Genomic DNA, 13,509 nt, shown 5'->3' with positions numbered 1-13,509 from the left:
CCCTCCGGTCTGGGTTTGATTAGAAGAGCGTTAACACTGTACCTAGAACTAGAAGAAAATATCATCCTGGGGAAACCCACAGACGTTACCAGCTTCTTGGGCTGGAGAATTATTTATGTACATTCTTCATATCTCCTTGCAAGGAAAGGTCAAATGGGAAATTGTGGAAATGGTGAATTCAAAACCCACATGGTCCTGAGTCCCTAGAAAATGCTGTAGCTAAAGTTCTTGTCAGGTGACTTGCTTCTGGCCACAGCAAAGGACAGTTTTCCACTGCAGAATTCTCCATGGGGACCTCAGAAGAAGAGCCAAAATGTTAGGGGTCCCTTCTTGTGTTGTTAAGGATCCCAGCCTTAGGCTGCCTATAGTTTTCTCCAGAGTCTTTGTTTAACCCAAGAGTATAAAGTTCAATTTGAGAAGCAAGTTTTATTTATCAGAGAGTAAAATTCTGATGGATTTTGGCTTTAGTTTATCCCTTGGGAGCTCATTTAAATATTTTTTGCTGAATTCAGTCTTATCTTGTAGTAGAATCTGCTCAGTTCAGAAGTTAGGTGATCATATAACTAGAGGCAAAGGTTAAGGATTAACTGTAACCACAAGTAGGCTAAAGACTACAGAAACAAAAGACTCGAGGATTCCAACCAGTTTAAAGTGAGGGGTATAAGTTGCTGCTTTTTGTATTCAGTTTGTTAAAGATGTGTTGTTTGTGGCTTAAAAATGAAATATGGTAGCGTCCTGACAAGAAATGATGGAAAGAAGATTAAGAATAGAAATTTGTAGTACCTTCCCAGAACAGGCAGGGAATACAATGAAATCTCCAAGGCAAAAATTTTCTAGGTCACAATATTATGGTTTCTCTTTGTAAGAAGTACTATTTTTCTTGGTAAATTAAAACCCCAAACTTCCAGAGTTTGCACAAAAAAAGAAACTCTTCTGTAGGCACAGGTAGCTGGACCAAATATGGGCAGAAGACTTCCCTTGTTTCTTTATGCAGAGCTTACTTAGGTCAAGAACATTTTAAAGACTTCTAAAGGCTAGGGGCTTAAAGCAGGAAGTGACATAGAGCCAGGTAATCTGCATTTGGAATGCAGATTCTTGCCATGGCCCATAACACCTATACTGTGGGGCCCTAAAAGGACGGACTGGCCCCAGCCTGTGCTCTTGAAGTCCATCTTTGGGCCTGGATGCACCACTTTAACACCCATAGTTAGGAATGCTCTCCCAGACACCCAGTAGTCTTGAAGTCCAAAAGAAATTCTGCTTCCAAGGATCTACTCTTTGCATTTCTGTTTAATGATACTGTACTCTGCCACACCCTGCACTAGATACTTTAACTACTTATCTCATTTAAATATCATATAAGATTTGTGTATTGATCCATTTTATAGAGAAGCAGACTGTGATTCAAAAGGTTTAAAGCTTTTTTTCCCATAGTGACACAGCTAATTAAGTGGCGGAGTTGGGCGACAAACCTGGTTCTGTTAAACACTAAAGGTAGTACTTCAGAACTCTATAGTGCTTCTCAATTTTAGAGTGCTATCCGTGGAGGGGTTTAGGTTTAATTTTATCAAAGAAGAATCTCTCTTCACCCACAGTATTATAGCTCCTAGAAACTTCTGCACTGAAGCATCCTGTTTGGAACTGTGTTGAGGCCCCAGTCGTTGTGAGTAGGACTAGAAGACAGCTAACATAGGGAAGGGAGGAGAATGTTGGAAACAGACTGTAACACCAGCGCTCATGTGGACAGCGTTCATCTCCATCAGAAATGGCCAATCTGTTGCATATCTGCCTTCCTCGGCCCTGTTTAAGTTTTAATTATCTTCCAACTGTCTGAGCTGCTGTTGAGAACCTCAGAGAGAACAAAGGATAGCTGTCACATTTTTCAGCAGCTCTCCTTTCTGCACACTGATGAAGTCACTAGCTGCCACTGCCCTTATCATCAGGTTAAATCAGAGTCTGAGTGTGCATTGGAGAGATGATGTTGAAAGAAAAAAATTAAGCCTAAGTTTTACCTTTTACTCAAAATCTTTTGTGACAGAAAATGTAGGATCTACTTCTTCTTGTTAGGCGTCATGACCCAGAAGCAAGTTTTGTTTTTCAAAAAAAAAAAAAAAGGTAGAGAGGACTCTCTTTCTCCCATCTCCAGCCCTTGGGTCCTCAATAGCTTGGATAGTGGTAGCTGCTGCCTGCAGGATGTTCCATTGTGAGCCCCATTAGGAAAATCTGCTTGTGATAGAGGATGGTACCTTGATGGTGCTTCCTCCTTCTCCCTCTGGACATTGCTCCTGGATTAGGGCACGCTTTCCCCAGAGCTGGACAGGGCCCCTGAGTTCTTAATGGAGAGCTCCAGGCAGCCCTCCCAGACACTGAAGTTGTGGAATTAGTTAAAGCCTGTTTGCTATTTCTAGTCAAGATCTTCAGTGAAGGACAGAGTCCTCAGCTAAATGATTCCTTGCTGGAGAAAAGGAGCATGGCTTCTTTGCTGTGACTTTGTTACCATTTTGTAATGTGTATTTGAGTAAGGACTTTATGCCACTTTTGTAAATTAGGCTATAATTTTATGGAGACTTAGAGAGTATTGTAGAACTAGAATAATTAAACTTGTTATGAGCATTACATATAACAGGCTAATCAAAAAGTGTGATGTACAATGGTGAATTGCTAATTTGACCTCAGGATTATGCAGCAGAGATAACATTATCTTCATTTATATAGAACTTTTTTTATCTGGAGGCATCTCTCAGTGCTTTTGCAATCATATATATTATCTTATTAGTTATCACAAACACTATCATTAAGGTTGTAAAATGTATGCCAGTACAAAAGTTTTTTATTTCAGTTTCCTATAATTGGGGGATGAGAGAGGGGAAAGTTCTTTAATTTCTACCATTCCTGATATTTACACCAGGGTAAAATTTGGGAAATGACTGTTATCTAAACTTGGAGGTTGGTTCCATATAATGTTTTAAAAAGAAAGAGAGGGAGGGAACATTAGTGCATCCCCTTAGGTCAGCCTGAACTGTTAACCTTAAGAACTGCCACTGGAGGAAGGCCCTATTAGTCCCTCCCTTGCTCCTCTATCTCCTCAGTATTAGGAGAGCTATCTCTCCTTTGAAAGATTTGACCTAGAGAACAGGAAAATGATCTGATCAAATTCCACCAAACCACATTCCCTCCAAGGTTGCAGATAGCAGCACTCACTGTCACAACCATGTGCGGTTGAAAATGCTGTGCTTGTTGGGTTCCTGTGGGTTTAAGGAAATGGATGAAATTAGATTCAGGCCAAGGTGCCAGGCTTAACACACCCCTTCCGTTCCAGAAAGCCCAGAGAGATTGTTACTGCCAGCAGTAAAGAAAAACACAATCTGTTCTACTCAGACCATTTAGAACTTATTTTAAGTGAACCCCATCCACCTGCCCAAACCCAGTAAAGTCAGCAACACCTTCTGTCTGCCCTGAGGGCTGGAGAGAACAGAGCAGAGCCAACCTCCTGCTTGCCCAGAGGGCGATGGTGAGCACAGCAGTTGCCCTGACTCGCCACACAGGAAGAATGGAGTCTCCCTGCAGCGGGGATGGGAACATAGAGCAGCCAGTCCAAGAGAGGGCATTACATTGGTTATGAAGATGAGCGATCAGTTCATGTCAAGGAGCAGATGGCTAAATGAGGTGCACAGGGATTGCGGTGAGTTTCAGGCTTGAAGAAACAGGAGGGGAAATAGCTCATGATACAGAACCCCCAAATATAGCCTCTATAATGTGAATTTTTTTAAATTGGCATTTACATTATACAGTTAACTTGGAGGGATGAGAAATGTAAGGAAATTACCAAATTAGTGAACAGCGATTAACTCAGAAGTAAAATTACATCATCTAAATGGAAGGTTGTTTTACACAGCGGAGGGAAGATATTACTAAAACCTTGCCCAGTCTGTCATCTGCTAATTGAAATCTGTTCATTTAATACGCTTAATACGCTGCATCCTTCAGAGCACATAGTCCGTAATTTGGGAAAGCGTTATCAGCTAATCTGTTATTTTTTGCCTGGCTCTTCTTTTGAATTCCAGAAAGTGTGTAGCACATTACGTTCCCCGTGGAATTGAGTGACACTCAGAAGAGTCAGTTTGTCTGTTCATTAACCTGTGAACTGTCAGGTCTCTTTGGAGAATGAAGGGGGCAAGTTGCTCCAAGATTAATGCTTGTTGGGCAGAGGTGAAGCCTCCAGGGAGATCCAGAATGTGAATAGGCTGCCCCATGAAACTGCACTGTGTGCAGATGCCAGCTCCCTGCGGCCAGGAGGGAGTCTGCAGAGCAGGCTGGCTCACCTCTGCACATCACTTCCTCTGGCCAGGAGAAGGCATCCTGGCAGTCACGTTGGGGACTGGCGTAAGAATATAGGGTTCACATCCTAATGAGAACTTAGGAGCAACATTAAAATACAAGAAACTGTGAGTGGTTTTCAGTAGTTTCTGTGGATTTTTTTTTTTTTTTTTTTTTTTTTACTTTAAACGAGAAAGCAGTATTGATTTCATGCATTTCGTCCATTGGGTGAAAGCTTTCATTGAGCTGGAAAGTATTTGATTTTGTGTGTGTTTGTGCGCCTGTGCACAGGCACATTCCTAACCACGAGGTAAGGATAGACACTGTTTGTTACTCTCCAGTGTAATTGTCTCATGGATGTATAATTGTACTGACATTTGGGAGTTGAGCTGAACGGCCCCTGGTTTGATTTTCTAGGTAAACCAAATCTGAGTTCTACTTCATTCTCTTGAAAGTGGTACCTCCCTAATTTTGCTGTAATTTTTCTAGACTCAGTTGAGCTAGCCCCAAGGAGCAGGTATAGGGTCTGAAGCCTATTCAGAGTCTCTTTCAGTCTGTGCTCTGGTAGACTATATGTTTACATAGTGTATCTTTTTCTGTTATCCTTGGATTTGTTATGATGGAAGCTCATTTTCCTCAACAGATTTTCTCCTCTTTTTACCCCCAGGTATATTCGAATAGTTGGGACTCACAACACAGTGAATAAGATTTTTCACATTGTGGCTTTTGAATGTATGTTTACAAACAAAACCTTCACTCTGGAGAAGGGGCTGATAGGTAAGTGTTACAGTTACATTTTTATGTATCACATAGCTATGTTATCTTCAAATATTTTGTTATTCCATTAATTCATCTTAATTCACCTGTTAATCAGCTTTAACTAAGAGCTCTGGTTGACTTGAATGCCTTATGGCTGAGTGACACAGAAAGGGCTTATATTTTTAGAAGTAGTCAAAATAATAATTCTAGTAAACTTAAAAGAGTGTAAATATTATACTAGTAGTTCCGAATTGGAAATGTTCTAGTGATTCATTCAGATTTGCTATGTGGGGAATGCTTGTGATAGTCAGGCACAGCCTCCTGTACCAAAAGGCTTTTCTATATTTAATGGTAGGTATGATCAGGGAGGAAGTCAGTATAATATTGATCCAGTGCTCCTACTTTCCAAGACTGTGCAGGTATTTTGGCCTTTGATTTGATATGAACGGTGTGCTCAGCTATGAGAATATCTCCTTTTCATAGACACAGCAGTCCATATTTGCCCTTCTTTGTCAAATTTACCTCAAGAAAATGACTGCATGTAATTAAAATTAAAGACCAAAGTAACTAAATTACCGTAATGAAGATTATCTTGTGATCAGTTGAGCCTGGCTAATCTTTTGAAAGGACATTTTAAATTTCATTTAATTGTTTGGTTGTTTTCCGTTGTGCTTTATTTTTGCTTTTGTTTTAGGTCATGTTTAGTCTGGCTGTGTCTGTAGTCCATCTCAGGCCTTAACATTATGATGCCATGAGTGGCTTTTTCTGTCTAGATTGATTATTCTTCTTTTATCCATGCCCACAGGTTTTTGCTCATTCCCTACCAAGATCATATTTTGTAACTAACTAGATCCTTGAATCTGCACCTTTACTGCAGCTTTCTTGGAAAAGGAACTCTCTTATGTTCAAGTGAAGGGATAAGATGCCCAGGCCTTGGTATACCTAACGTAGTTCTTTACCTTTATAAAGGGACTCATTTCTCATCTCCTCCCCAAGTCCTGTTCATGCTGGGACACAGAACATATTGACAATGTCCTAAAAACATGGTGAAAACTAGAATGAGAAAGATGAGGATAGCTTACAAATGTTTACTAATTCTATGAATGGTCAAAAGTCTAAATTTTCATAACATTTTTTGTTTCCTAAACATAATCCTTTAGGGAAATTTGAGAGAGTCATACTAATAAAGTAGCAAGAGTAGAAATTATTACAACGTATAGAAAAGTTTTAGAGCTCAACTAAAATAAACAGTTTGGTTTTGACTTTGCAATGGGTGTAATTTTTAGTATTAAATATAAATGTTGATAAGCCTCGTGACTTTCTTTTTTTGAACTTTTTAGAATTTTAATTCAGGGCTAATTACTTTACAATATTGTGGTGGTTTTTGCCATACATTCACATGAATCAGCCATGGGTGTACATGTGTTCCCCATCCTGACCCTCCCTCCCACCTCCCTCCTTGTGACTTTTAAACCATTTGAAAGTTAACAGTGAGCATTACCTGATATTATCGAGGCTTTTAATTCTGTGAGGGGGCATAGAATTGTGATGATGGAGTGTTTTGGAAAGGCTGTTACTTTTTACTTGCTGCCCATGTTGTTTTATAGACCAGGCCTCACTGTGCATGTGATTGTATAGCTAAGAGCATCCTCACTGAGAAGGATCTTGCTGCTGCTGTTGCTGCCAAGTCGCTTCAGTCGTGTCCGACTCTGTGCGACCCCATAGACGGCAGCCCATCAGGCTCCGCTGTCCCTGGGATTCTCCAGGCAAGAACACTGGAGTGGGTTGCCATTTCCTTCTCCAGTGCCTGAAAGTGAAAAGTGAAAGTGAAGTCGCTCAGTCGTGTCCGACTCTTAGCGACCCCATGGACTGCAGCCCACCAGTCTCCTCCATCCATGGGATTTTCCAGGCAAGAGGACTGGAGTGGGGTGCCACTGCCTTCTCCAGAGAAGGATTTTATTAGGAACCAAACCACCTTTGCAGCCATAGGAGGTGTGGAGCATCTGGCTACTCACTTCAGCCTGGTACACTGACTTTTGAGCATGCTATCTAGAAGGCCCCTTTCCTTTCTTACTGGAGGAAGGACAGGTTTGTATGCACTGTAATTATTGAAGAAACAAATCTATCTGGCATGAAAGGCCACTGCAGGAACGAAACTCAGAATCAGTTGTAGTGAGGGATGCTTTTGTTGGTCTGTCTGTTTTGTCCAAACTGAGTTAGTCAGCATTATTAGAAGCCATAATAGTCTCAGACATGTCAAGGGATGAAAGAAGACTGTAGAGAAGCCACAAATATTTCTGGTGTCTGGCCAGACACTTTTTTCAAGTCCTCTTCTAAGATGCTCATGAGTTTGACTGCAAAGAGCATTGCAATCACTTGCCTGTCGTCGTCCGTCCTCCGAATAGGAGCAGTGGTGCCGGCAGGCAGATTGGTGCATGTGCTTGTCGGCAGGTGGCCTGCGGTGGGGTTCCCTCTGGCTCTCCTTTTACTGTCTTCATGGCTCAAAGTTGCCCCCATGCTGGGCAGCCAGGGAGCTGGTTTAAGTCATGAGAGCATGTAGGGTGATTTCATTATCCTTTTTCTGACATGGCAGCTGTGCCAGATTTACAGGGGCATTTGAAACAGTAACGGCCGGCTTTCCATGTTGGTGATCCAGGTGCGTTTTAGCTGCACACAGGCCTCAACCACAGCCATTCACGGGGACCTCCAAGAAAGAAGCGGTCCTTCAGTGAGGCCGCAGTGTATGCACAGTCACCTGGAATTATTCTTAAATTGTAGTTGCCTACTGCTCCCTCTATCCTGTGAGATATGCTGTCCTCCCTTGAGAACCACTGATCCAATGCCAGGTTTTCATGGGGGGAAGATATAAAACTACAATGATGAATCATGAATAACTAGTGGTATCTAGCTCTACCCTTAGGTTTTGAGATTCAGAATTTCATCATATTTCCTGGCCTTTGTTTCATAGTTCAGGCTACTCTGATTAGAGTAGTATTCTCCTGCTGCTGTGTGTGCTCAGTCATGTCCGACTATTTGTGACACCACAGACTGTAGCCCACCAGGCTCCTCTGTCCATGGAATTTTCCAGGAAAGAATACTGGAGTGGGTTGCCATGTCCTTCTCAAGGTGATCTTCCTGACCCAGGGACAGAACCCATGTCTCTTATGTCTCCTACATTGGCAGTCAGATTCCTTACCAACTAGCACTACCTGGGAAGTCCAGTATTCTCCTAAATTACTTTAAAAACACTTGTATCAGAGACATTACTTTGTCAACAAAAGTCTGTCTAGTCAAGGCTATGATTTTTCTAGTAGTCTTGTATGGCTGTGAGAGTTGGACTATAAAGAAAGCTGAGCACTGAAGAATTGATGCTTTTGAACTGTGGAGTTGGGGAAGACTCTTGAGAGTCCCTTGGACTGCAAGGAGATCAGTCCTGGGTATTCATTGGAAGGACTGATGTTGAAGCTGAAGCTCCACCTGATTCAAAGAGCTGACTCATTTGAAAAGACCCTGATGCTGGGAGCGACTGGGGACAGGAGGAGAAGGGGACAACAGAGGATGAGATGGTTGGATGGCATCACCGACTCGATGGATATGAGTTTGTGTAAACTCCGGGAGTTGGTGATGGACAGGGAGGCCTGGCGTGCTGCGATTCATGAGGTCGCAAAGAGTTGGACACGACTGAGTGACTGAACTGTGTCTTTTAAAATTAGATTTAATGTTTTTATTTAAAATATATAATGATGTCAGGAGAAACATGAATAAAAATAACCATACCAGCTTTGTAAGATTTTAGTCTTCCTTTTTCACCAAAGGGTTTTTTTCACATTTTTGTTGATAGCATGTCATTCTTCATACTGCTTCGTTTGCACAGACTCTCAGGGAGGCTTTGGAACCCTGTGGGTTCATGCATCCATGGGAATGGGCCCACCTGAAGCACACTGACCAGACCTGGGCATCAGAAGCACAGCTCTTCTGCCTTATCTGCTGCTGCCACCATAGCCCTTTCTCATTTGGCGGCTGCTTCTGGGCAGTGCTGGGACGTATTCTTGCCTGGGAGAGTCTTGCCTCTTTGTTAGGAGTCATTTGTAGGAAACTCTAACCTCTTACTGCTGGTGCATAGAGGAAAGTTAGAATAGCTATGATTGCTGAATAGATATGAGTGCTATTTAAACATTAAACCTCCCAAAGAATGTATTTGCTTGCCTTGGCACTCTAGTTTGTGATGTGTCTGTGGCATATGCCAAATCCCTCTAGTTTTTCATAATACTTGCCAAAACTTCCTTTTCATTTAATCTTGTATTTAGATTCACTTCTTTGAATACCGTCTTAGTTGTTCAAGTAGAGGGAATAATACATACCACTCAGGTTAAAGAATTACTGACTCATAGACAACCTGGTCTTATCTGTATGCTACCTACTTCCTCCCCAGAAGATTATTTTGAAGCCAATTGCAGACACTCTATCATCTTATCCATAAATGCTTCAATATACATCTCTAAAAGTAAAGTATTCCTTTTTGTGGCCATAATCACAATATCATTAAACACCCTAAAATTGAATCATTATTACTTCCAAGTATTAAATACCCAGTCAGTGTTCAGATGTTCATAATTGAATCAAAGTCTGGAGTGAGTTTATATGTTTCTATAGGTTGTTTAAATCAGAATTCAGTTAAGGTCCATACTGTCAACAGGTAGCTCTTTTGACTCATAAATCTCTTTAAATCTCTAGCTTTCCTTGCACATATCTATCCCTGTCTTTTTCTTTTATTTTTCCTCTCTGTCTAATTATAATGTGTTTGTTGAAGAAACTAACTTTTTGTCCTGCAGAGTTTTAAACAACCTGGGTTTTGATGATTAGATCCCCATAGTAACATTTAACATGCTCCTCTGTTACATTTCTTGTGTTTAATAGTTCATAGAGGCTAAATCTGTTTCAGGATTTTTTTCATTTTGTTTTTCATTTGTTTGTTTATAAAATGCTCTATAGATGGTACTATATGTCTATCAAGAAGCAGAGAGAGATCTTTGGTTGTCTCTCTCTTTTGGTTAGTCACATCCACTCATGGTTATTAATATTTCCTAGTCCATTCTTTCATAATTTGGAATTATAAAATGGTTCTATTCTCATCCTGTCATTCCTCCTCTGTTTAATAACCAGAAAAACTTTCCTGAACACTCTTTTAGTAATCCTAAAATGCAGTTTGCCCAGGAAAAGTAGGATAAATGTCATATTCTTTCTTTTATACCACTTTTCAAATTAAAGAGGTAGTTACCTAGCTTCCTCCAAAGGTAACCAGTAAGATTTGTTTCTGGGGTTTTTGAGGAGGAGGAGGGTGAAGGAGAGTACTTATCATTTTGAATTTATGAGATTAAACAAATTGGACATCATTTAATCCCTTTGGTTATTTTTTATTGATGTTCAGATTGTCTGCATCTTTAACTTCTTCGTATTGGCTCTTGAGACTTTCTAACATGATCTCAGTAGTCCTCGGTAGTTCCTTGGTTTCTGTCATGACACAGTGTACCAGCTTCATCTTGTACATTTATTGTCTCTGATCTGGAATCAGCCATTTCTGCAGGAAGCCCTGGTTCTGTGAAATGGGAAATGACATTTGGAAACCTCAGCCTAATCAATTCCTATTGGGTTGGTCACTATTCCTAGGCCTTTTCAGTAAACAAAAGTAGGAAATAAGTACACATATGTTTATTTATTTATCATATATTCAACAGGTAAATTATATCAAGTGCATGCTGACATTTCTAATTAAAATTCTGTACACAGAGCAAGCTCTGGGAGTTGGTGATAGACAGGGAAGCCTGGCATGCTGCAGTCCATGGGGTCACAAAGAGTCAGATATGACTGAGTGACTGAACTGAACTTAACTGACACAAAGTTTTGTTTAACCTTTTGATCTTTCATCTTCTTTTTTCCATACTGAAAATCTTGGCCACTAGTGATAAAGCACAATATAATTCATTTGCTTTGTCTTTAGTACATACAAAATACTTGCAGAATTACATTACCTTAAACCACATGATTTCTGAAAATAGTTCAGGGTTTTTGCAGTAACCTTTTGGGCCCTTAAGGTATATCCCATGAGAGATGTACAGTAAAATTACTGTGTTTTAAAGACATTTAGAATAATTCATTGGATGGCCATATAGCTATTTCAGTGTACATATAGATTCATTTGTTACATTTTGCTTTCAGGATTCAGTGATTGCCTTTAAATTTTTTTTGTTTTATAATTGTGTAAAATATATACATAGTTCTAAAATCAAATATACAAAGCTGTTGTATATATTTAGAGAAATCCAGTTTCTATTTCTGTCCCCTCTACTCCTGTAAGTAATCTCCTTTCCCCCTTTTTCTGGGGTTATCCTTTTTGGGGGAAAAAAAAAGGAAAATAACTAATATATATGTAACTTGTATTTTGTATCCTCCCCAGCATTCTTAAATAATTGGTAGCATATACTATATTCTATACAAACTTTATTTTTTTACCTTGCTTTTTTTGTACTTAATGCTTTTCTAGAGCGAGCTATATAGAAAGATATCATTTATTTCTTTTTAATAGCTGCATGTCAAAGGGTAAATGCATGTATTTCTTTGTTAGATATTGCCAAATTGACCTCCATAGGGTGTATAACATTTTCAAATTCTCATTGGCAATGTATGATAGTGCCTGTTTCCCTCACAGCCTGCCAGTGGAGCATATTGTCAGACTTCTGGACTTTTGCCAGCTTGATAGGTGAGAAATGGCATCCCAGTACAGTTTTAACTACATTTCTCTTGTAAGAGAAATTGAGCATCTTTTTATATTTTTAGGGCCATTTGCATTTTTTTTTCTTTTTAAATAGCTCGTCTCTTCTTCTGAGTCTTACAGATGAATAGAGAATATGCTTTTTAGCAAAACTTGAGAGAGCAGTTAAGTACTTAACACTGATACTCGAGTGTGGTGTTTAGCATTGCATGAGTCTGGTTTCCCTTCTGAAGGTCTCCTGGTTCTCCTGGAAAACATAAGCTCTTGTAAGTTCCTTTCCTTGGCTCTACCTGTGCTTAAGAGATAGTAACCAGAACATAGAGCTGAAGGCTCAAAATTCAAGTTTGATTTTTTTTTTTAACCCTTTCAGGGAGTAAGAAAAAGCTTCCACTACCAACTTTAGGTCATTAAGTGGTATCTTTGTGTCTACCAGCATGGATTCAAAAGACTGGAGGCTTTTTTATTTGACTTCTTGTTAGTAATCGAGGTGGGGCCACTAAACCAGGCAGCACAAGCGCAGAAAGTCTCTGTTGCTGGAGCTCTGGGAACGCTCACTGCCACCGCTACCGGGAACGGTGCTGTCTGAATAGGAACACGCGCCCGTCTCATCAGCCTCTGTGCCACCTGCAGTACCACCAGGAGCATCCTCCCATCTTCCATTCTCACCAGGTTCTTCTACTGGTAGAGCTTCAGCAGAAACAAAGCTACAGGGAGAGACCCACACCAGGCTGGCATGTTTGGGGAATGTAGTTTATGGAACTCTAGCTGCTGAGATACAGGGCAAAGCAAGGGAGCGAACGGAGCTGAAAGCAGATAGAGAGATGACCAGTGCAAAGGCAGACAGTGTGAAGGGACTTCCGTCATCAGGAAACCTCCCATCTGACTCACAGTAGCTGGATAAGCCCACTGGCAGGGCACAGAGGCATGTGGAGTGGAGAACGCCAGACAAAGGCACAAGCGGAGTGTGGAGAAAGGTTCAAGGTTTAGGAGGCGTGTGAAGGAACCCAGCTTGTTTGCTTGCCTAGTAAGATAAGGTTTTATGAAGAATAGTATTTTGAGCTGGGCCTGGAGGAATTTAGTAAATAAAGCAGAGCAATACACATGTGCTGATTTACACAGCAACAAAATGGCTGCTACTTGTTCCCAGCTGGAGGCAGGAAATAAGAAGTAGGTGGTCTGTAGTTGCTACTGTCATCTCAAAATACTTTGAAGCAGTGTGTTTCGAATTCTGTGAAGTCCTGGGGAAGTAAACAATTGCAAGTCTGCTGTAACAGGCTTTTGCATCCACTGAACTGGGGATCTGACTTCCGCCCTTAAAAAAATGTGTCCTCTGCATCAGAAACAGAGATTTAGGAGTGAGGGAGTTCACCAGGGGGTGAAGGTGTTAGAATGTGGCAAAGAAGCAAACTTGCTGGAGTAGCAGAGGGGTCCTTAATTCAGGGAGTTTTCTAAAAATGGTACTATATAGAGTCTGGATTAGTCTAGACCAAGAGGCTTTGCTTTTCCCAGCCTGTTTCTCTAATCAGATATTAAGACTGGTTCTAATTGTCAGTGAAGCTTAACTTCTTTATCTACTGTAAATTACTTGGCATTAAGCAGACATTTATTAAGAGGCTGCCAAGTGTATCTGAGGCACTGGGGATGGAAAGATACACAGGTGCAGT

At 40.7% G+C, this 13,509-nt stretch overlaps 1 protein-coding gene across 1 annotated transcript in view; it reads left to right on the top strand.

Moving 5' to 3' along the window:
• Window positions 1-13,509, top strand: part of BTBD9 (BTB domain containing 9) — a 398,742-nt gene that overhangs the window by 247,583 nt on the left and 137,650 nt on the right. Inside the window, exon 7 of the mRNA XM_065913307.1 lies at window positions 4,985-5,094. Coding sequence (XP_065769379.1) covers window positions 4,985-5,094 — 110 coding nt within the window. The remainder of the gene's footprint in view (window positions 1-4,984; window positions 5,095-13,509) is intronic.

Source organism: Muntiacus reevesi, chromosome 20 (genome assembly GCF_963930625.1).
Source record: "Muntiacus reevesi chromosome 20, mMunRee1.1, whole genome shotgun sequence".
In the NCBI taxonomy this organism is placed as follows: domain Eukaryota; kingdom Metazoa; phylum Chordata; class Mammalia; order Artiodactyla; family Cervidae; genus Muntiacus; species Muntiacus reevesi.
This window is presented reverse-complemented; position numbering and strand designations above follow the sequence as displayed.